General features: G+C 35.7%; 1 protein-coding gene across 1 annotated transcript in view; it reads right to left on the bottom strand.

Annotated features, from left to right (window-relative positions):
* Window positions 1–1,724: 1,724 nt before the first annotated feature.
* Alg10 (alpha-1,2-glucosyltransferase Alg10) overlaps window positions 1,725–23,967 on the bottom strand; it is a 78,201-nt gene continuing 55,958 nt past the window's right edge. The window contains exon 5 of the mRNA XM_076212542.1: window positions 1,725–5,210. Coding sequence (XP_076068657.1) covers window positions 4,476–5,210 — 735 coding nt within the window. The 3' untranslated portion in view covers window positions 1,725–4,475. The remainder of the gene's footprint in view (window positions 5,211–23,967) is intronic.

Below are 23,967 nucleotides of genomic sequence, written 5' to 3'. Positions count from 1 at the left end.
CATAAGTACCACATTTCCTCCATCTTTCAGCACCCTATTTAATGAAATCTTCAAACATTTTAGAGTAATCTCTCCCTCTCCAAGAACCCATTTTTGGGAGCACATAAATCACCACTCTCTTTTTCATGTCATTATCTTCTACTCTTATCCTGACCATTTCCACACTGTTCCCTCCATTTGTAACCTCCATCCTGTTTTTCTTATTTTTAAGCCAGTGATTATATAATCCATTTCCAACACTGTCTGATGATAGTAGACCCCTTAATTTTGTCTCTACAATTGCCATTACATTTGGTTTTGCTTCTGACAAGTAATCATGAAGCTCATTTATTCCTGAAATTAATCCATTTGTATTAGTATAAGCCACTCTTAATTTTCTGCACTCTCCATCTTGTTCTTTGTTTCATTTCCTTTTCTTAACATACCATTTTCTCAGTTCATGTCTAACACTCTCCAACAGAATTTCTTTTTCTCAGTCTCCATTCTTTTCTTCTTTTTTCTTTTAGCTTCACTTCATAATGTCTTCTCTCTTTCTCTTTTCTCAAAATTTATATCTCTTTTTATCCATGCATCTTTATGGTGCTTAGTATTTATTAAATTTCCTGTTCTTGATAGTATCTCTTCCACTGCCCTTTGTGACCTTAATTTGATATTTAGGGATCAATTTCCTACATATTTTCCTATTCTATGCACTTCCTCTATTTCCTTTTCTAATTCTTACTCTTTATCCTGTACCACTTTCAAAACATCTCTTGCTAATTCTTTCTCATATTTGTTTCTCATGAACCTGTTTTGTTTTTTTTTTTCAATAGCTATTTCTCTCCTGGAAGAGAGCTCAGAGTTCATATATGACCAATCTATGGATAATGCTGTGACCTTACACACACACACACACACACACACCCAGCTCCCCACCCATGACAGTTGGAGTAACGACTCTCAGCACAGTGATACTGAAATTATTTCAGCCCTGGACAAGATTTGAACTTATGTGCATGTGTGTAAAAGTAGTACATTTCTTTAATTTCCTATGCCATACAGAGAAAACAATACAGTCAATTGCTATAGAGAGGCTGCTTCTCCATTCCAACATGCTAAATACATGGCTACTTTTTTCCACCAATTCCTCTGTAGACACAAGTAAGTCACTAGAATGTCTCTCAATCATCATGTAACCACCAAGTAACTCCAGTATCTTTGCATCTTTATATTTCTCAAATATAGGTAGAGTGGAGGTAGAATGTAGACTGAGAGAACCAAGTAAATGCCTTGGAGGATTAAAAAGTGGGAATCGGTGGGTGGGAGTTGATTTATGTCTTTGACTTTGGCTACTTCCCTTGTAAGGGGGAAAAAGCCCTTGGTGTGTGTATGTATGTATATATATATATATATATATATATATATATATATATATAAATATATATATATATATATATATATATATATATATATATATATATATATATATATATATATATATATATATATATATATATATATATAAAAATATATATATATATATATATATATATATATATATACAAATATATATATATATATATATATATATATATATATATATATACAGATATATATATATATTATATATATATACATATATATATATATATATATATATATATATATATATACATATATATATATATATATACATATATATATATATATATATATATATTTTTTTTTTTTTTTTTTTTCCAAATATCTGGACTGTTGCACAAATGTGCCTAAAATGTCTTGAAATAATCACTAGACAAAGTTGATGAATTGTCTAGTCACTTGACAATCAAGAGACAACACAGATTAAACCAATCTATCTCCCAAGCATCTCTGGAATGTTGCACAATTTTATCTGGGTTATGTTGCAACTGTATCTTGACTTTGTACCGCATAAAAGATACTGATTGCATAAGTTTTATGCAGTCACTATTTCAGGGAGTGTGACATCCCTTTTGACCAGTTAAACAGCATTCTTGAGTGATTAGACAAATCTCAACACAAAAAAAAAAGAATGCTGACCATTTTTACTTTCTAATATCCCTCTGTTCTGCAATCCTCCTTATATCTCTCCTTACCTACTTCTATGACTATTTCTTTGTGTAATAGTCCCCACAATTGAAGTACACCCACTCCTCGTTTAACGACCTACTCGGAGTAACGACGGGCTTTATGACAGACCAATATTCGTTTAACGTAAATCTCCCGAAGTTACGACGTCGTGTACGATAATTAAGTTGGCTGAGGCAAATTTGTATGATGTTATAAATGAACTTGTACGGTGGATATTAGCTGTGAGGTAAAGTGTTCTGAAGCTTAGGTCTACATTACCATCCTGCAAGCTGCAAAAACTACCTGGGGTACAGTATATACCGGTATTGGTAAATTTTTTGTTTCGACCATGGCCGCAATATAGCAATAGAAAATTAATTATTAATTTTGTAAATTATAATGTATCAACGTAATATGCAATTTTGTGAGCGGAAATAAAAAAAAAGTGCTAAAACAAATTTCGTAAGTAACGAAGTCATGTCGGACGAATGGTACACCATGTTTGTTATGATAGATGCCGATGTCGAAGAAATGAAAGGATAATAAATTCGTCTAACCTAAACTAAACTAACCTAACCTGTGTTTGATAAATCATTACCTGCAAATTAAATGTCATCCGGCTCGTCCTCGTTGTCGTCGTCGTGAGAGACGTTGGCAGACGACAAGATGGCGTCCCGAGCCTATGCTACCGACTTCGTTCATTAGCATATTTTCTTGTAGCATGGCATTTTTTACTTTCATTTCCGCCCACAAAATTGCATATTACGTTGATACATTTTAATTTACAAAATTAATAATTAATTTTCTATTGCTATATTGCGCCCATGGTCGAAACAAAAAAAATACCCCGGTATTCAATATGGAATGTCAGCATACGCGGATTTGGTCATATACGGTAATTTCAGGAACCTAACCACCGTAAATAAACAGTAAATAAAGCTTTAATGTACTGTATAAAAGAGGGAAAATACACGAAAATAAAGATACATGTATTGCTGGACATTGTACATACAGTACATGTACGTATATGTATACACTTTCGCTTAACGACCAATTCGGTTAACGACGGCGCGCTGGTCCCAATTGTTGTCGTTAAACGAGGAGTGGTTGTACTGCTTATTGCTGATGAAAAACTAAATATCCTTGACTTCGTATCTTCATGTGTATGAGGCCTTAAAGTCTTCCTAGTCTTCACAGCATAAAATTCATCCCATCACTCTAGAGTCACCCCTGAATTGAAGTAATGTGTTATATGACTTAACAAAATCTATTAAACAATCCACTGGGTTGACAGGATAAACTAAAATATAAACCCCATATTCTCTGCCAAATAAAATCTTACATATACCAATGAGCAAAATTTACAGTCTACCATCATGTTGATAGAATTGATATTAATCCCATATTTTGGTATACCAAATTAAAAACCCCAATGAAGAAAATCCATTAAAGTTATGATTGCCTGGCTGAGTAGGTATTTCAACTCTCCTCAGACAGCATAACATAAAATGAAAAGTACTGGCCATATTCTGAACCACCCTTATTTGGCAAATATCTTTACTTTTCTGACAGTGACATGGTGGGCCACAGCAACCTTACAGACATTTTAAATGCCATCTGCTGTACAAAAAAGCTGCATGGAACCTTTGTAAATCACAATCAAGAAAACATGGGAGAAAACAGCAGTCAGACAAAATATACAAACACAAGTAAATATTATATACTCTGTATCAAGTAGATTTCATGTGAATGATATGTTTATAACCCAGCTCATGTATAGTACTTATTTTCTTTAGAAAAATTCAACAAGTCCAAAATACAATATGTAACATTTATTCAATATTTGAACACTACTTGATGAATTTTTCTACTGGACGACTTAAACTTATTGCAAACAGATACAAAAAGATATTATACATACAATGAAAAAAAAAAAATAATGATATTAGTAATGATCATAAGTAACTTTTTCCTCCAGAAAGTGACTTAACTTACTATGATTTGCTAATAGATTATAGTTATAATCAACAACCTGATTTTTTATAGTGTACTACACTTTCAATGAATCTCATTGTATACCAATGCACAATTTCATATACAGCATGTCTTTTAGGTTAATTCACTGGTAAAATACCTATCATCAACTCTTGAAACACTGAATTAAGCTCGGGGCATTGTTGGTTTGGTTGATTTGTTATACAATTATTTCAATCTTTTCCTAGAAGCAAGTGAGCATTTGTCTCTTTATGCAAATTATGATATCCTGAGCTCACATCTGTACAAGAATACTACTAGAAGAAAATTCCCCCTCCCCAAAAAAGTATACAAAGATATTTTTCTAAAACAATACCATGACTCAGAAACTAATGACACAACTAAACTATCTGCTGCATCTCTATTCAAAACTACCATATTATTCTTTGTGGTTCTGAGCTGTCTTCCCAATAGAAAGTTTTGCTTGCAAATATGTACAGGGTTATGGCATTGATAAGTAGAAAATACACAGTTTCTGTCCATAGCTGCAGCCAGCTATTATAAACAACCTGTAGGCGACACAACAAGAAGGGCACAATGAAGTAGCGGAACTCAAGCAGAGTTTGAAGACCAACACAGGCAGACAGGCACACAATGAACATGGTCTTGAAGGCAAAGCTCTTGTGCTGAATGAAGGCTTTTATCATAAAGGCCCCAAACATATAGACAGGAACCATGATATACTTGAACACTGGGTATGCTGCATAGAATCTGTTCCACAGGTAAAAAGTGTAGTGACGGTTGTCAGCCAATAGGTAAGGATGAGCAAGAGTGTTTGTATGGACTACCACCAGCATTGCCACACCCACTAATAATGTATTGGCTAAGTTCCGTCGACACAATCTAATGAAGGGTTTTATATGATATGGTGCATAGGGTAAGGAAAACACAAGGAAGAATAGACAGAAGTAGAAAAGCTGGGGAATGTGGATAGTAGGAGTGTGGGCTGTATGATCTCCAACAACAATAGCACCATTCCAGGCCACAAAACCTACAAAACCAATAACAACCAATACATATCCAGAACAGTCAATAAGTGAATCAGCTACAATTTCTGCTAAGCGGTATGGTTTGGACACATGTTTCTTCAATTTCTTGGCCATTGTCTGAAAAAAAGTAAAAATGACTGCTAAGAAATTATCATCAGATTTTATTTACATTTATGTAGATAATAACTTCATAATGATAAGTATTGAAGAGCATACTTCATCATTCATATACATATACTAAACAAAAAAAAATCCTTTTAAATGGGGGTGGCCATATTAAAGCATACTCTATACCCATCCCACACCCATTAAAAACACATTAATACAACCAAAAGAGGCTTCTTCTTATCTGCTCTGTATTTTCTTGGGTAGGGGGTGGGCTCATCATACAATGAAGTGGTAGGGGTAAACCAGCTTCAGCTGTCAGGCTTTGCTGTGGAAGTGTTGTGTCTTGTTCAATTACCTCTGACCCAAGCAGTGAGCAATGGACAAGGATGACCTTTCTTCCATGTGGAACTAAGATGGGAAGGGTTAATGTACAGGATTTTTGGATGGGTGTGGGATGGGTGACTGCTCTGACTTGGCCAGTCCTCTTACAAGAGGGTATAGGTTGCATGTACCAAAAGTTCTCTCCCTCTTATAAGAAGAGTGGTCAACTCAAAGTAAACATCCACACCAGAAACAAATAAATACCCATAAAACAATCCCTCTTATCTCAGTACCTTAAGGATATTGTTTAGGTCAACAGTAGCACAGGAAAGTACAGCTTTTCCACACCAAGGCCCAATAGTTGAAGCTGATTTACCTCAACTACTCCAACATTATTGAGGGAATGGAGAGGGGGAACTGCCAATTAAGAAAGCACCCTTGCTGTGGATGTACTGTGTCTTGCTACATTGCTTCTGCCCCAGGGCAGTGGGTGGAATACAAGGATGACCCTTCATCCATGAGGAGTTGAGATGAGAGGGAGGAAAGGGTGGTGGAGGGGAGTGGAATGGGAGGGAGTAGGGATGTGCCTTTGACTTAGCTACCTCCCTTATAATGGGGGAAAAGCTCTTGGTATATAGATAGCTCCAACATACAGTGACACCTCCCCCTACCCTTTCTCATCCCCTATCTATGACAACCCTGGCCCATGTCTATTTGAAGTATACATTTCTCTTCAAACACCTTGTTGTTGTTTTCAGGATGAGAGGGCTATGTAATTGAGTGACCGGTATGGTGTAAAATCCAGTTTTGGAAAAGTATAATATAGCATGAATTGGAGGAAAGAAAACAAAATAATAAAGGAACCAGAGAAGAGAGGATTGGATAGGAGTAGAGTGGAATTACCACTGGGTGTGATACCGAAGAGGACGTGTCTAAGCAACACCCCAAAGTCTACTCAAAGGAGGGAAACCAATGTTTTTTTGGGTTTTCAACAAGAAAGGGGAGCAATAGGAAAAGTTATGGATACAGAAAGAGAAACTAGGTTTAGCAGTGTACTAAGATATCAATGACTTCATGGAGGAATCAATAGACCTAATAGATTATAGAGCCTTGCACAAAGAAGTGAAAAATTTATGTAAAACTAACGAGGAAATAATCAGAGAGTTGAATGACCTAAAAAGTTAAAGTATGATTAAAAGTGAAAACAAAAGAAAAATGAGGCTATAACCAAAAATGAAGAACTGAAGAAAGAGGTCAAAGGGCAAATACAAGCAGTGACCAAAAAAGTGGGATAATCAATCAAAGAGATGGATCTCCTTAAAATAAAAAATCAGTGGAAACAGGAACGTGAAAATCAAAAAATCACTTTCAAAGCAATAGTACAACAGCAGGTAGAGGAAAATGCAAAACAGTAAAGTAATCAAAGAAAAGGAAAACTGAGTGAGAGACACAGTGGATAAAAAGAAATGCAGTGTGGTTAATGGTATCAAAGAAAAACACAATGTATACAAATACCAAAGAGAAAAAGAAGAGAAAGAAATTGCAAAGGAAATATTGAAAGAGGCTCAGGACGAAGGTCAAGAATTAGACAAAGAAATCAACGAGGTGCATAGAATGGGCACATACTCTAGAGAAAAACACTATAGGCCACTGAAAATCAAACTAAGGACTCAAATGATAGCTGAAGAGATACTATCAAAAGCAGCAAAACTAGCTAACAGTACATACATACATATACCAAAGGCTTTCTTCCCCCTTACACAGGAGGTAGCCAAAAAGAAAAAGGCATAGAAACCACCCCCACCCATTCCATCCCTACATATTTCACTCCCCTCCACCCTCTTCCCTCCCTCACATTTTGGCACCTCCTGGATGACGGGCAATCCCTGCACCTTGTCCACCGCCCTGGGTCAGAAGCAGAGTCTCAAGACAGCACATCCACAGCAAGGCTGTTTCATTAATTCAGCAATCCCCCCTCTCCGTCCCCTCATGCAGAAAAGAGAAGACGGGGAGAAATCCCTTTGGGCTGCATCATTTTATTTCTCATACATACTCCCTCACCCCCCATCCCCCCCACCCATTCCACCTCATGCATCACATCATCATCCATATACAACCATTCTCCATTCACCCCTATCTTCTGTCCTCTCCCATCCTTCCTCAACAGACATTCCTCTCTTTTGTAATGCCCATTTTACCCCATCCATCCATCTCATCCTAGGATACCCCCTCATATTCACTCCTTCAACCTTTGCCTTCCATACCCCTTTTACTAATCTTTCTTCACTCATTCTTTCCATGTGTCCAAACCATCCCAATACTCTTTCATCAACCCTATCTCCCAACTCCCTTTCCACCCCTGTTCCCCTCCTCACCTCCTCATTTCTCTATCTAGCTAGTAACCCCTATCATACTTCTCAGACATTTCATCTCAAACACATTCAAACTCCTTCTCTCTTCCTCTCTTTATGTTCCATGTTTCTGCCCCATACAGTGCTGTCGACACAATCACTCCTTCATATAACCTCCTCTTAGCATCCATTCCCAAATGTCTATTTCTCATTACACTTTTTAATCCACCAAGGCATTTACTTGCTTCTCTCAATCTACATTCTACCTCCACCCCCCACTCCTCCCTTTCCTGCCACATTCGCACCCAAGAATCTAAAAATATCCACTTCATACAGTCTCTCTCCCTTAACAGTCAGTTCCAGCCTGCTGCCACTCTCTCCCCTTGTACATCTCATCACCTTACTTTTGCCTACATTTATCTTTAGCTTCCTTCTTTCACACACCTTCTCAAACTCTGTCACTAACTTCCTCAATCCCTCCTCTGATCCTGCTACAAGCGCAGTGTCATCAGCAAACAACAGTGAAAATTACAAAAATGTCACGACAAAAAAGGAAATAAGCAATGAGGAAATAGAGGATGATAATGCACTAGGAAATGAAGCTAATGAAAAAAAAACAAGAGAAGAACGGAGACTGAAAAAACAAGTTTTTCTTTTTAGAATCCTGGATCTGTGGGTAAGAAAATGGTACATCAGAAAAAGGAAACATAAACCAAAATAAAAGAAGAAAAGAAAAAATTAAAAATAGCATACACAAACATGGATGGTATGATTTCTGGAACAAATGAACTAAATGACTATCTGTTAATAGAGAAACCAGACATAATGGGAATTGTGGAGAAAAAATTGAAAGGTACTATATCATCAAGTATGGTGGGACAAGGTCTATACAACCATTGGGTGAAAAATAGAACAGATAAACAGGGGGGAGTCGTCATGTTATTGACTAAAAAGGGTTTAAATGTGACAAAGATAACAGAAGGAAAAGATAATGTGGAAATGATTTATGATTAAAGTTGTAAATAGTAATATGAAAAGTAGAAAATACAAGATAAGAAGGAGGGAGGAGGGTGGAGGGGAATGGAATATATAGGAAATGGAATGGGTGGGAGTGGTTTCTATGCCTTTTTCTTTTTGACTACCCGCTCTCTGACTCTCGTGCCGTTCACACCCCTCAGCGCTCCCTACAAGAAAGTAATACAACATGGCACATATCAGAAACAGCAACAGCTCCAAGAAACTTTAAGATATGGTGGAGAGTCTTGTGAAAGCAAGAGAAGAGGACAAACAGTTCCAGTTGCAAGCAAGGAAAGAAGACCAGCAGTTCCTAAGCGAGCTAAAAGCGATAGTTAAACAACAAAGGCAGGAGATACAAGATCTCAAATCAACTGTAGTTAATCTCCAAGCTAGAGTGGAAGACCTAGAGCAGTACACGAGGAGAGAAGATATTATCATCAGTGGTTTAAAGATTGTGAAAACGTATTCGGAAGCTGTGAAAGGTGATTCCAACTATAGTGTGGATAACAGTGGACAGAACATTGTAGAAAATCAAGTGATCCATTCTCTAAGTAACAAGGGAATACAGATCAGAGACACAGAGATATCAGCTTGCCATACACTGGGAAAAAGAAAACAGGACGGTACCCAAAATGTGATCGTGAGATTCGTATCAAGAAAGTCGAAGCTGAAGATGCTGAAAAACACCAAGAAATTGAAGGGGACGGGCATCTACGTGAATGAACACCTGACAAAACGAACCGGAGAGATTGCCAAAACACCACGCGACATGAGGAAACAAGGGAAGATCATCTTGACATGGACAAGAGACTGCAAGGTGTATATCAAGTGCAAGGATGAAAAAGTACATCAAGTAAGTAATCTTGAACAATTAGTTGAATTTCAATAGTTCACATTCCTTAACCCCTTCCATACGGTGCCGCATACATAGGCGTCATGAGGAGCAAGTTGTTGTTGTTGTTGTCGTTCCCTAGACTGTCTGTCCGAGCAGTCCCGTCTCCCCAAGGAAGGCCACAGCCAAAACTGGGTTTTCCCACAAATCCTTTATAGAGTGTATGTTGTGTTGTTTGCGTGCATGATTGTGTATAATGCAGTCTTCCATTATGTGTTGTATGGTATGGGGTGAAGTGTTACATCCTGGGCAGCTGTTCACAACACGGTCGTCCAGCCTCTTCAGGAGCTGCAGCGTCTACGTCGTGGGACCACCCCCCAACCCCAAGAGTTGGGGGCCAATCAGCAGCAACCACCCCTGGCCATCAGCTCTACGCAGATGGCACTGATCCCCAATGAGGAGCAAGTGGATATGCGAGGCTGCCATATCGGCGTCTTGATTATATTTATTGTAGTCGCCCCCTGCGTTTTGACATTCTCTATAAACTGCCCTTAATCACATTCTCTATGGTTTTCAAAATTCACGGGTGAAAGAGAGAACAATCGATATAAGCGGTGACTATATTTTATGATGCGAGTATTATTACGACACGTCGTACGGCTGGCATTGGCTGCTGCCCGCGAAATTTAAGGCCCGTACTGAAGAGGTTAATCTTCTAACACAAACATAACCATGAACACTACAACTAACACAAAAACTAAAACAAACGTAACAAAAAACTGTTCTTCATGCCATACCCTTGTCCCTACCAATCACCTCAAATGTACATTATGCAAACATTTACATCATTTCATGTGTGCAAATATACCCGTAAATACTGCCAAAAATAACCCCAATATTTTCAAAAACTGGTTCTGCACAGACTGCTCAAAAACATTTCCCTATCATGCCATCTCAAACACAGAAATTAATTTTTTGTTTTCCGCGCCAAATCTCGTATCAAAACACCCAGATGTATATACCGCCATTAATAAGTATAAAGAAATAGACAAAATATCAGAAAAGGAATTTTTGATATTTAATCACAATAATACCCAAATTGACCCCGAATTAAATTTCTACTCAAAACAAACAAAAGACAGCAATTACTATAGTGATACACAATTTGACACAGTATTTTGTGATATTGATGGTTTCACACTAATTCACATTAATGCAAGGAGCCTAAATGCTAATTATCAGAATTGACTGTTATCTCAAGTTACTCAATAAAAGCTTTGACGTTATAGTGATAAGCGAAACATGGATTGACCCAGGATGTCTAGACAAATAGCAAGGTTACCTTCAAGAAAAAAGTCAAGGGTTACTATATGTCTCAGCTATGAACAGAGAACAGCCTTGATTTTGTGTACTAGCTTAGTGAGGGATACCTTATTCCATGAGTAATACCATCCATATCTGCGTTCACTCATAACTGTTTCTGACCTCCCCTCCCCCCCTTTTTTCAGAAGTTTAGTTCAGCATAACAATGATTGATGTTTACAAATTGGTTTCCACCTTTGTTTTTGCCAGTCATAATATGGCATATGTCTCAGGTAGGTTCCGAGAACAGTTATGATCTGACCTCTTTCCTCATTCTCCTTGTTGTTTTACTCATTCGAGAACTGGTCCCCTGTACCCAACCTCTGGTGCTTCAGGTTATAATGTACTACTCATAGTAATTGCCCACTCCGTCCTGAGATTCAGGTAAAATGTTAGATTTAATTAATAGGTAACCCTAGCTGCAGTGTAGGATTCACTATAACTACATGTTGTTACAGATGTAGAATATTGTAGTATATCATTAATGGTCCTACTCTGATATAGTACTCACTCATACATGTTGATACAGATGTAGAAAAATGCAGTATATTATTAATGGTACTACTCCGATATAGTACTCACTCATACTGTTTTGTTACAGTTTAACATTATTTTGTTGTTCCTTTGCTTAATGCAATGTTCCTTTTGGATGCTCAAATATTTGGACTCAATGTTCCTATGTGTACAAACATTTCAGTAATATTAGCAAAACTATAACAATGTTTGTGTCATATGTGTACTGACTGGTATTACTCATGAGTGTCTCTGGTCCCCTCAACCCCCTATGTATGTTTGTCCATGTGACTTAATGTAGAAAAATTACCTGATGAGGACCACAATGGAAATAAGCATTCATGCTTTTTGTGTTATCCTCGGCAATTTACATTTATTATTTCGAACTATGTGTTCTTGTCATTATTTGCACTTCATGTACATTGATTTATAGCCAAATAAAGTCTATCTATCTATCTAAACTTCCTACAAGACTATACTCCCTACAGTGTTTATAGACAGATCCGAAAAGGCGGCGGAGTCTCTATCTTCATAAAAAAAAATCAATTTCATGCAAACTAATAAATCAATCCACTAATTCACATGAAAACCTATTTGATTGCGTAGCTGTTGAGATTTTCAGTAAAACAAAAAAAAATACCGTCATAACAAGTATTTACAGAAAGCCAGGCACAAACATCAATGAGTTCACAAATATGCTTGAAGAAATCATAACTCCATTTAGAAATAAAAACCTATATCTCTGTGGTGACTTCAACATAGATTTACTTAAGTATGAGACTCACGAACAAACAAGACACTTTACAGATATGATTTTCTCTTTAGGTATATATCCTTTGATAAATAAACCAACCCGAATAACAAATACAAGTGAAACAATGATAGATAACATTTTCACCAATATTGTAAACTCCGAGATTCATAGTGGTATCTTAATAAGTGATATAAGTGACCATCTACCGGTATTCACTATCAATCCAAAAGAAATGCACTGCATAACAAAACCCAGAATTGTACTAAAACGTAAAAGACGAAAAAAGTATTGCAAAATTAAATCAATACTTAAAAGAAGAAAATTGGGATCAGGTTTACGAGTCAGAAAATGCCAATCTATCATATAACGAATTTGTAAGCATTATCATGAGTTATGTAAACGAATGCTGCCCAGAGAGAGAAGTAGAAATAAAACCATGTAACGTAAACTCAAAACCATGGTTTACAAACGGTCTTAAGAACGCGTGTCGAAAGAAAAACCAACTTTACAAGAAATCTATCAAAAGCAAGTCCTTGACAGACGAAAACAAATACAAAGTGTACAAAAACAAACTTACAACAATTTTATGCAACTGCGAAAAAAAATACTATGACACACTGCTTGAAAATTATAAAGGTAATATAAAAAAGACATGGGAAGTAATAAACAACTTAACTAGGCCCAAAAATAATAACACCGATGAATTCATAGACATTATTAAAAACGGAAAAACTAAAAAAGAAGTGGCAAACGAATTTAATGAATTTTTCTCCCGTATAGGACCTAACCTCGCGAAACAAATAAAGACAACACATCAAACTTATGAGACCTTTTTGAAACACCGAATAAATAACACTATGTTTTTAAAACCCGTCACGGAAAACGAACTTATGAACACAGTAAAATCAATGCAGAACAAGAAATCACTCGATTGCACAGGAATCAATATGAACCTCGTAAAACAAATTATGCCTATCATCAAAAATCATTTTCTGACAATATGCAATAAATCATTTGAACAAGGAATATTTCCAGATGCAATGAAAATAGCAAAAGTAATACTGATATTCAAATTAGCCGACAAATCAAGTTATAATAACTATAGACCAATTTCACTAATACCACAGTTTTCCAAAATTCTTGAGAAGTTATTCACAATTCACCTTCACTCATTTCTAAAAAAAATGACGTCATTTACCATAGTCAATATGGATTTCAACAAAATCTTTCAATGTCAACAGCAGTAATGGAATTAATTGAAGAGATAACTAACAATATAGAACAAAAGAAAAAGACAGCCAGCATATGTATTGATCTAAAAAAGGCATTTGACACAGTAAATCATGAAATCCTAATTCGAAAGCCTGAATACTATGGTTAAAAAGTTATCTAAAAAACAGGAAACAATATGTAGCCATTGAGGAAGAAAGCTCACATATTCTACCAGCTACATGCGGAGTACCTCAAGGTTCAGTTCTAGGACCCAAACTATTCTTACTATACATTAATGACATTACATTATGAAATTTATACTGTTCGCCGACGATACCACCATTCTATGCTCGATATAAATTCCGACAAACTGATCAAGACAATTAATGAAGGATTAGCTATCCAACTGGTTTTCAGCCAATAAACTATCCTTAAACGTATCAAAAACTAACTACCTGCTTTTCTACAAAAATAATGAAAGCACTAAGCCGATCAAAATACACAACGGAATTATTGAAAAAGCGTCCGTCGGTAAATTCCCAGGCGTGTATTTAGACGATCAACTTAATTGGAAACATCATATAAATCACGTGATAAATAAGATGTCCAAAACTTTAGGAATAATGCATAAAATGAGAAATATCCTCAATGAAAATACTCTATTTACCATTTACAACAAAGGATCACAAAGGCGGAGCATGCTGACAGGAGACCTTTTGGTCCATATCTAGGTCGGATGCGGAAAAAAAATCATAATAATAATAAAATAAATAAAAACTATAATAATTGTTGAGATTTAAACTTAAGGATATAATTTTTCTATATATTTTTGTATAATATTCTGTAACTTGGGTAATATGAGAATTCATATTACTATATTTTTTGTACAATTGGAATCCATAAAATGAGGTTTGAATACAAATATTATTTTGTTTATTATGTATTGTACTGCGCATGGCATTTCTCTTTTGTTGACACAACTGCCCTCTAGCGGTTGTTTATATAATTTTTGTTGTTATAAAAATTGAAACCGAGAATACACAGAAGTGGCACATGGTGTATTTCTTTTACCCCACAGTACCTCCTATATTAACTACCATCATGAGTGCAGCACAATCAACAGGTTATGGGCCCAGTTCACGCCCAATATTCGATGGTAATGAGGAGAAGTACGAGCTGTGGGAAGTTAAATTCCAGGGATACTTAAGAATAAACAAACTCCACACCGTCCTCACAGACAGCACGCTGGACGAAGAAAAGAATGCTAGAATATTTGCGGAGTTAGTTCAAGTCCTTGATGACACCAGCTTGTCCTTAGTTATAAGAGACGCTAAAGATAATGGTAAGAAAGCTTTGGAAATTCTTCATGAGCATTACCTAGGCTCAACTAAACCTAGAATTATCTCGTTGTACACAGAGCTCACTTCACTCAGCATGTCAGAGGAGGAAACTATTACAGACTATATAATTCGTGTTGAAAAGGCTGCTACATCCCTTAAGAATGCTGGAGAGACAATAAGTGATAGTTTACTTGTTGCAATGACCTTAAAAGGTCTACCACCAAGCTTTAGGACATTCTCTACTGTGGTAACCCAAAGTGAAAAGGATTGGACTTTTGTAGATTTTAAGGTAAAACTAAGAAGCTTTGAAGAAAATGAAAAACATTCAAAATCACAAAATTCATTGAATGATTCCAGTACTAATGTTATGAGTGCTAAGTCCAGAGAGTTCATTAGACCAAAGTGTTTTAAATGTGGTAAAATAGGTCACAAAACTTTACAGTGTTTCCAGAACCAGAATTTCCAGAAAAGAGATAATAATGTGAATAATGGTAATGGTAGAGGTTCTAAATATAAGAGATGGTGTGAAATGTGTAAGTCTTCCATTCATGACTCAAAATTTTGTAGAAAGAACAATTCTGTAAAAGTGGTGAATGACACAAGAAATGAAAGTGAAAATGATACTCATAATTTTGCATTTAAAGTCAGTCTATTTAAGCCAGGTAGTGAAGTAAATGATAATTTGTTAGTAGATTGTGGAGCTACATCTCACATAATAACTGATAAGTCTAAATTTCTTAAATTTGATGAGACTTTTGAACCTACTAAACATAGTGTAGAACTTGCCGATGGCAGCAGAACATCCGGTATTGTATCAGGAAAGGGTACGGCTATTGTGAAACTGTATGATGTTGATGGTACTGCTCAGAATGTAGAATTAGGGAGTGCACTTTACATACCTACCTACAAGCAAGACATATTTTCAGTGAAAGCAGCTACTGATAAAGGTGCCAGTGTCATATTCACTCCAGAACATGCCGAATTAATTGCTCCTAATGGCACAAAATTTAGAATAACTGCTAATCAGAAGCTGTATTTCTTGAATAATGTGTGCTTGAAGGATGGTAACCATAGCCTCGAAGAGTGGCACAAGATTTTAGGACATTGTAATGTCAAAGATGTGTTAAAGTTACAAGATACTGTGGATGGTATGAAAATCTCTAAGAAAGAAAAATTCAATTGTGAAATATGTACACTTGGTAAGATGACACAATACAGAAATAGAGTGGCAGATGAAAAAGCAAAGAAAAAGCTTGATCTTGTACACTGTGATTTAGCTGGACCTATTGATCCCCCTGCAAGAGACGATTTTAGGTATTCGATATCTTTTGTAGATGACTATTCTGGTGCAATTAGTGTGTATCTATTGAAGAAGAAGAGTGATACCCTGTCAGCCACAGAAAGATATTTAGCAGATATTGCCCCATATGGTACAGTTAAGCGGATCAGGACTGATAATGGAACAGAGTTTACTTCATCTAACTTTAGGAATTTGATGGTTAAAAATCACATCAAACAGGAATTTTCAGCACCCTACTCGCCCCACCAGAATGGAACCGTCGAACGCTCTTGGCGAACTTTATACGAGATGGCAAGATGTCTCTTGTTAGATGGCAAGTTACCAAAGATGATGTGGACCTATGCAGTTAAGGCAGCAGCATACATACGAAATAGATGCTACAACCCAAGAACTGGAAAGACACCTTTTGAGATGATGACTGGACACAAACCAAATCTGAAGAACATGCACATATTTGGGACGATATGTTATGCATATATGCAGAATAAAAAGAAGTTGGATGCACGCTCTGAGAGAGGAGTATTTGTTGGCTACGATACACAGAGTCCAGCATACCTTATATATTTTCCTGAGCAAAATGATGTAAGAAGAGTAAGGTGTGTAAAATTCAGCGAGACATTTGAAAACGAGAAGCAGGAGATACCTCAAGTTGTAGTAGATGACATACCTTCAATGTTAAAGCTACCTGAAGAAGAAGAAACCAAGCAATCAGAAGAAGCAGAGCAAACAGAAGAAACCAAGCAATCAGAAGAAGCAGAGCAAACAGAAGAAACCAAGCAATCAGAAGAAGCAGAGCAACCAGAAGAGCCCAAGCAAGCAAGGTACCCTCAACGACTGCGAAGCAAACCCAGATATCTGGAAGACTATGTAACAGAAGAGGAAGATGTATCAGAAATTGCAAAATGCTCAGTTGACTACTGCTACAGAGTCGCTGATGTTCCGCAGACATATGAAGATGCTCTACTATCTCAAGAATCTCACCAGTGGCAAGAAGCAATGAAGGAAGAAATATCAGCACTTGAAGATAATAACACTTATGAACTGACATTGCCTCCTAAAGATCGCAAAGTTGTTGGAGGTAGATGGGTTTATGCCAAGAAATTAGGGCCAGATGGTTCAGAACAGTTTAAGGCAAGATATGTGGCAAAAGGATACTCACAAGTGAAAGACATTGATTATAGTGAAACTTTTTCCCCGACTGCGCGTCATACCTCAATTAGGATGTTAATACATTTAGCAGTGCAGAATGAAATGAAAGTACACCAAATGGATGTAAAAACAGCATATCTTAATGCAGATTTAGACTGTGAGATATACATGGAACAGCCAAAAGGTTTTGTAAAAGTAAGTGAAAATGGTGAAAATTTAGTTTGTAAGTTAAAGAAATCTTTGTATGGGCTGAAACAAAGTGGAAGAAACTGGAACAATATGCTTCATAAATTTCTCATTGAACTAAATTTTATTCAATCTAAGGCTGATCCCTGTCTATACTCAAAGCATGAAAGAGACAATGTTACAATGATTCTAATTTGGGTTGATGATTTAATTATTGCAGCTAGCAATGGTGATTTACTCCATGTCATTAAGAAATCACTCAATACTAAGTTTGAAATGAAGGATATGAATGAGTTATCAGGGTTTTTAGGAATTGAATTCTCTTTTGATGCAGATGGTACAGTAAGAATGAGTCAAAGAAAATACTGTAATAAAATTCTTGAGAGATTTCAGATGAATGAGAGTAACCCTAAATCTACTCCATGTGATTTAAGTGTAAGTAAATTTGTCTCAAGTGATTCTACTGAGTTAACTGATGCAAGACTTTATAGAGAGATAGTTGGAAGCCTTATATATGTCATGATAGCTACTAGACCTGATTTAAGTTATGTTGTGACAAAACTATCTCAATCAATGGCCAAGCCCACAAAAGCTCATCTCAATATGGCAAAGCATGTGTTAAAGTATATTAAAAGTACAGTGGATTACTGTCTTACATTTAAGAAGTCTGATACACCATTGAATTTATTTGGTTATTGTGATTCAGATTGGGGAATGTCAGAAGATAGGAAAAGTATCAGCGGATATAGTTTTCAGCTTTGTGGACATGGCCCACTAATCTCTTGGAAGAGTAAAAGACAGAATGTAGTGGCACTTTCAACCTGTGAAGCTGAATATATGGCAATGACTTGTGCTGTACAAGAAGCAAAATTTTTAAAGCAATTGTTTTATGATATGACAAATTATGATAGTGGTACAGTAATTTTACATGCAGATAATAAGGGTTCAATAGCATTAGCAAAGAATCCAGTTCACCACCAGAGAACAAAACACATTGATATAAAGTATCACTTCATAAGGTCACAGGTTGAAGATGGCACAATAGATTTGGTATATGTTCCCTCTGAGGAAAACATTGCTGATATATTTACTAAACCTGTCTCTAAATGGAAGTTGACAAAGTTTAGGCTAATCAGAGGAGATATATAACTTAAGTTTAAGGGGGAGTGTTGAGATTTAAACTTAAGGATATAATTTTTCTATATATTTTTGTATAATATTCTGTAACTTGGGTAATATGAGAATTCATATTACTATATTTTTTGTACAATTGGAATCCATAAAATGAGGTTTGAATACAAATATTATTTTGTTTATTATGTATTGTACTGCGCATGGCATTTCTCTTTTGTTGACACAACTGCCCTCTAGCGGTTGTTTATATAATTTTTGTTGTTATAAAAATTGAAACCGAGAATACACAGAAGTGGCACATGGTGTATTTCTTTTACCCCACAGTACCTCCTATATTAACTACCATCATGAGTGCAGCACAATCAACAATAATGTAAATAACAAATAAAATACATAAATAAATGCATAGGTATAGTTAAATAATAAACAAACAGGTAAATAGTAAATAATAATAAATTGACATATAACTAATGATAAATGAAAATCAGACAGACAAATGATAACAAAACAAAAACAAATAATATAAAATAAATTATAATCATTACAGCATCTTGCTTAGGTGTTTATCTAAATGATTCTTAAAGCTTCAAACTGAACTACATTGCACTACCTGTGCAGGAAGTTTATTCCATTCATTAACTACACGGTTGGCAAAGTTGTTTCTACCTACTTCCAAATTGAATCTACTACTACCATACCTAAACTATTGTTCAGAAATTTGGGGTAATACTTATCAAACTAATCTTCAACACATAATTACCTCTCAAAAAAAGGCACTGCATATAATCTGCAATGTAGGTCATTTAGAACATACAAATCATTTATAAAAAACGAAATCTACTGAAATTCAAGGACTTAATAAAGTACAAAACTGCCATTGTTATGCACCAAATCTACAATAAACAAATGAATCAAAACATATTGAAATTTTACTCAACTTACTAAACTCGCTATGCGACTAGGCATACAAACGACTTCTTTAAAACTCAATACAGAACAACCAAAAAAAGGAATTACCTAAGACAAAATGTTTATCAACATTCAAACAATATTTAAAAAAGTCTTTAATCTATAAGTATTAGTATATTGAACATTTCAGGTGCATTTCATGTTTGTATTCAAGGAGAAACTGTCATGTACCGCCCAAGTCTGCCGCTCTTTTTTTTCTTGTTCCTGCAGGTGACGGTGACCTGGATCCGCGCAGTAAGCAATTATCATCCTATCAACAATCAACCTGACCTCTCACCTCTCACCTGACCCCCACAAGATGCGATGTTCACACGTGACCCCGATTCCTACGTGAGGCCGGAGTCAGCGGGCGTCGTATCGCATCTCATTGTATTTACCTAGTTATATTTACCTAGTTGTATTTTACGGGAAGGGGAGCTATGCTCGTGGTGTCCCGTCTTCATATCTCATTTTATCTAAACTATTTTTAAATTCATGTATTGTTTTTGCACACACTACTTTCTCATCTAACTTGTTCCAACTGTCTATTACTCTGTGAGGAAAGCTGTTCTTTTTCAGATCTCTTCTACAGCTATCTTTCTTGATTTTCTTTCCGTGCCCTCTTGTATTTCTGTCATCCCATTTTATCAGATTCTCTCTATCAATAATTTCTATGCCTTTCATGATTCTGTAAATAGCTATCAAATCTCCTCTCTCTCGTCTTTGCTCTAGTGTCTGTAGTTCAAGTTTTGCTAGTCTCTCTTCATATGATAGTTTTGAGAGTGTTGGTGCCAATTTTGTAATTGCTATTTGTATTCTTTCAAGTTTATTTATACATTTTTTTTGTACTTGGTGACCACATCGTTGCTGGATATTCCAATCTTGGTCTTATCAGAGTGGTTAGAATTTTCTTCACCATTTCTTCATCCAGGTATGTAAATGCCACTTTGATTGTTCTTATTAAATTATAAGTTTCTCCAAAAATCTTATTCATATGTTTCTCAGGTGACATATTATTCATAACAATGACTCCCAGGTCCTTCTCATTTTCTACTTTTTTTATTCCTTCTTCTCCCAATTTATATGATCCTGTTATTCTGTTTTTGCTTTTTCCAAATTCAATTATACTACACTTTTTAGTGTTGAACTCCATCTCCCACTTCCTACTCCATTCCCATACTTTATTTAGATCACTCTGTAGTGACTCACAATCTTCTTCCGTGTTCACTTTTTTTAATAGTTTTGCATCATCTGCAAAGAAGCTCATATAACTTTCAATTTCTTCATTCATATCATTAATATATATAGCAAACATTATTGGGGCCAGAACTGTTCCTTGTGGAACACCGCTTATTACGTCATCCCATTTTGAGTGTTTGTCTCCTATCACTACTCTCATTTTTCTTTCTTGCAAAAAGTCTTCCATCCATTTAAGCAGTTTGCCCTGTATTCCTCCTTCAGTTTCTAATTTCTTAAGTAACTTCTTATGTGGTACTTTGTCAAAAGCCTTTTTTAGGTCTAGAAATGCACAATCAGCCCATCCATCTCTTTCTTGTATTATATCTATTAGCCTTGAATAGAAACATATTAAATTAGTGATGCATGATCATCCTTGTCTGAATCCAAATTGCCTTGGATTTAGCACGCTGTTTTTTTCTAAATATTTTACCCATTTACTTTTGATAATTCTTTCACAAATTTTTGCTATTGTACTTGTTAGAGAGACTGGTCTATAGTTGGTAGGGTCTTCTTTATTTCCTCCTTTATATATAGGTACTATATTTGTTTTTTTCCAATCTTCTGGAACTTTTCCTTCTTTCAAGGAACTATTTATTATGCTATGTATTTTGTCTGCCAGTTCATTTCTGCATTCTTTCAAAATCCAGTTTGCTATTTCATCTGGTCCATGCGATTTTCTAACATCAAGATTACTCAAGTGTTTCATTATTTCATTCTTTGTTACTTCTATTTCTTTCACAGGGGGAACTTTCTCCTTCCATTCGATCTCTTCTGGTTGTATATTCTCCCTTGTAAACACTAGATTTAAAATGCCTGCTCATAATTTCTGCCATTTCCATTTCCTCTGTGTATTCAACTCCTCCTTGTCTAAATTTCTCCAAGTCTTGTTTGTTTTTCAGTTTGTTGTTTACAAATCTGTAGAATAGTTTTGGTTGATCTTTACATTTTCCTATGACATCTTTTTCATATTTTCTCTTTTCCTCTCTGCACGCTCATACATATTCATTTCTATAAGTATATATTTTCCATTTTTCAGGTCTTTTGTCTTTCTTCCATTTGGTCCAAGCGTTGTCTCTTTTGTCTTTTAACTCCCTACAACTTTTGTTGTACCAGCACTTTACATATTCTTTTTCTTGTTTTTGTCTTGGGACATACTTTTCCACTCCTTTTTTATAAATTTTTGTCAAAATATTCCCTTTCTCTTCTACTGTTGTATCTTCTTTGTGTATTCTTTCCCAGTTTTCATTTTGAAAGAATTCTCTTATTTTATAACAAAAAAAACAAAAAAAAAATCATACATCAATCTTCCTTTTCTATATTGTTCATTTCTTTTCATGTACTTTTTCTCATTTAGTTCTAGTTCTATCAATATGTGGTCACTTTTACTTATTGGTGCCTGGTATTCTATCTTTTCTACTACTTCAGGTTCTGATGTGATTATTAGGTCTAGTCTCGATGGTTCTACATTTCTATACCTAGTGTTCTCCTGAATCCATTGTGTCATTGTGTGGTCAGTAATCATCTCAAGTAGAACATTTCCCCATGAGTCTTCTCCACCCTTTACGGTCATCTCTTCCCAGCAGATTTCTTTGCAATTAAAGTCGCCCATCATAACTATTCTTCCTCCATCTTCCATTATCTTGTTTAACCCCTTCCATACGGTGCCGCACACGTAGGCGTCATGGACTTAGATCTCGGTGGCAGCAGTCAATGCCAGCCGTACGACGTGTCGTAATAATACTCGCATCATAAAATATAGTCACCGCTTATATCGATCGTTCTCTCTTCACCCGTGAATTTTGATAACCATAGAAAATGCGATTACAAAAGAATTAGAAAGAATGTCATTATGGAGGGGCGACTACAATAAATATAATCAAGACGCCGATATGGCAGCCTCGCGAATACACTCGCTCCCCATGACGCCTACTTGTGCGGCACCGTATGGAAGGGGTTAATGTTATTCTTGTGTCTTCTAACATACTTTTATGTTCACTCTCTTCCCACGAGGCTGTTTTTGGGGGCACGTAGTTTATTACAAACTTTCTGCTCTTCTTATCTCTGTCTTCTACTTCTATCATAATCATCTCTACTCTATTCTTTCCATATGTGACACTCTTCACGTTTATATCCTTCTTAGTCAGGAACATAACTCCACCCCCTTGTTTTATCTCTCTGTTTCTAATCCAATAATTATATGCATTGTGTCCTATGCTGTTGGGTGGTAGTGGACCTTTAAATTTTGTCTCTACAATTCCCATTATGTCCGGTTCTTTTTCCTTCAGATACTCATTCAGTTCATTCATTCCTGTTATCAATCCATCTATATTTGTGTAGGACACTCTAAACTTTCTGTTATTTCCATTGTATTCTCTGTTTCTTTTTTGTTTCTCTCTGTTATGGTCCGTTTCCTCAATTTCATATTCACTACTCTCCAGTAGAATTCTTCTTTTTCTGACTCCGTTCTGGTCTCGTTTTTTTTTCTTTAGCTTCTTTCCTTTTCATTTTTTCTTCCTCTCTTTCCTATTTATTCATTTCTCTTTTTATCCATACCTTTTTATATTGTTCACTTGCTGCTAGTTTCTTTGTTTTTGCTAAGATATTCTCTGTTGTTGTTTGTGATCTGAATTTAATCTTAATTGGTCTGGTCTTATCTGTACTATACTTTCCAAGCCTAAACTTCTCTTCAATTTTTTTCATTATTTCAGGTTCATCTTCCTGAACTAATTCTAGTAATCTGCTTACTTTTTCATTTTCCTCATTGATTCTTGTGGTTCTATCTGGGTTATGTTTCTCTTCCATTCCTAATATAATTATACATTTCTTTTTATCTGCTAAGTCTTTTACAATATTCTCCTTCTGTCTCATCACTTTGATAACTGAGTCTTCAGTTTGTTCTTTCATTTGCTGTTTAATTATATCAGTAAATGCAACTTTACTGTTTTCCTGTATTTTTCTCCACCCCTGTGCTTCTTTTGCTATGGCCTCTTTATTGTCTTTATTGTTCCTTTTGAATTCTTCATTCTCCTCTTTTACTTCTTTTAACTGTCTTTTTAGTTCTTCTATTTCATTAGTTAAGTTTTTGTTTGCCTTCTCTAGTTCTTCCAA

The sequence above is a fragment of the Oratosquilla oratoria genome, chromosome 30 (assembly GCF_046742065.1).
Source record: "Oratosquilla oratoria isolate Oo_2021 chromosome 30, ASM4674206v1, whole genome shotgun sequence".
Taxonomy (NCBI): domain Eukaryota; kingdom Metazoa; phylum Arthropoda; class Malacostraca; order Stomatopoda; family Squillidae; genus Oratosquilla; species Oratosquilla oratoria.
Note: the sequence above shows the minus strand (reverse complement) of the source record. Positions and strands in the feature narration are given on the sequence as shown.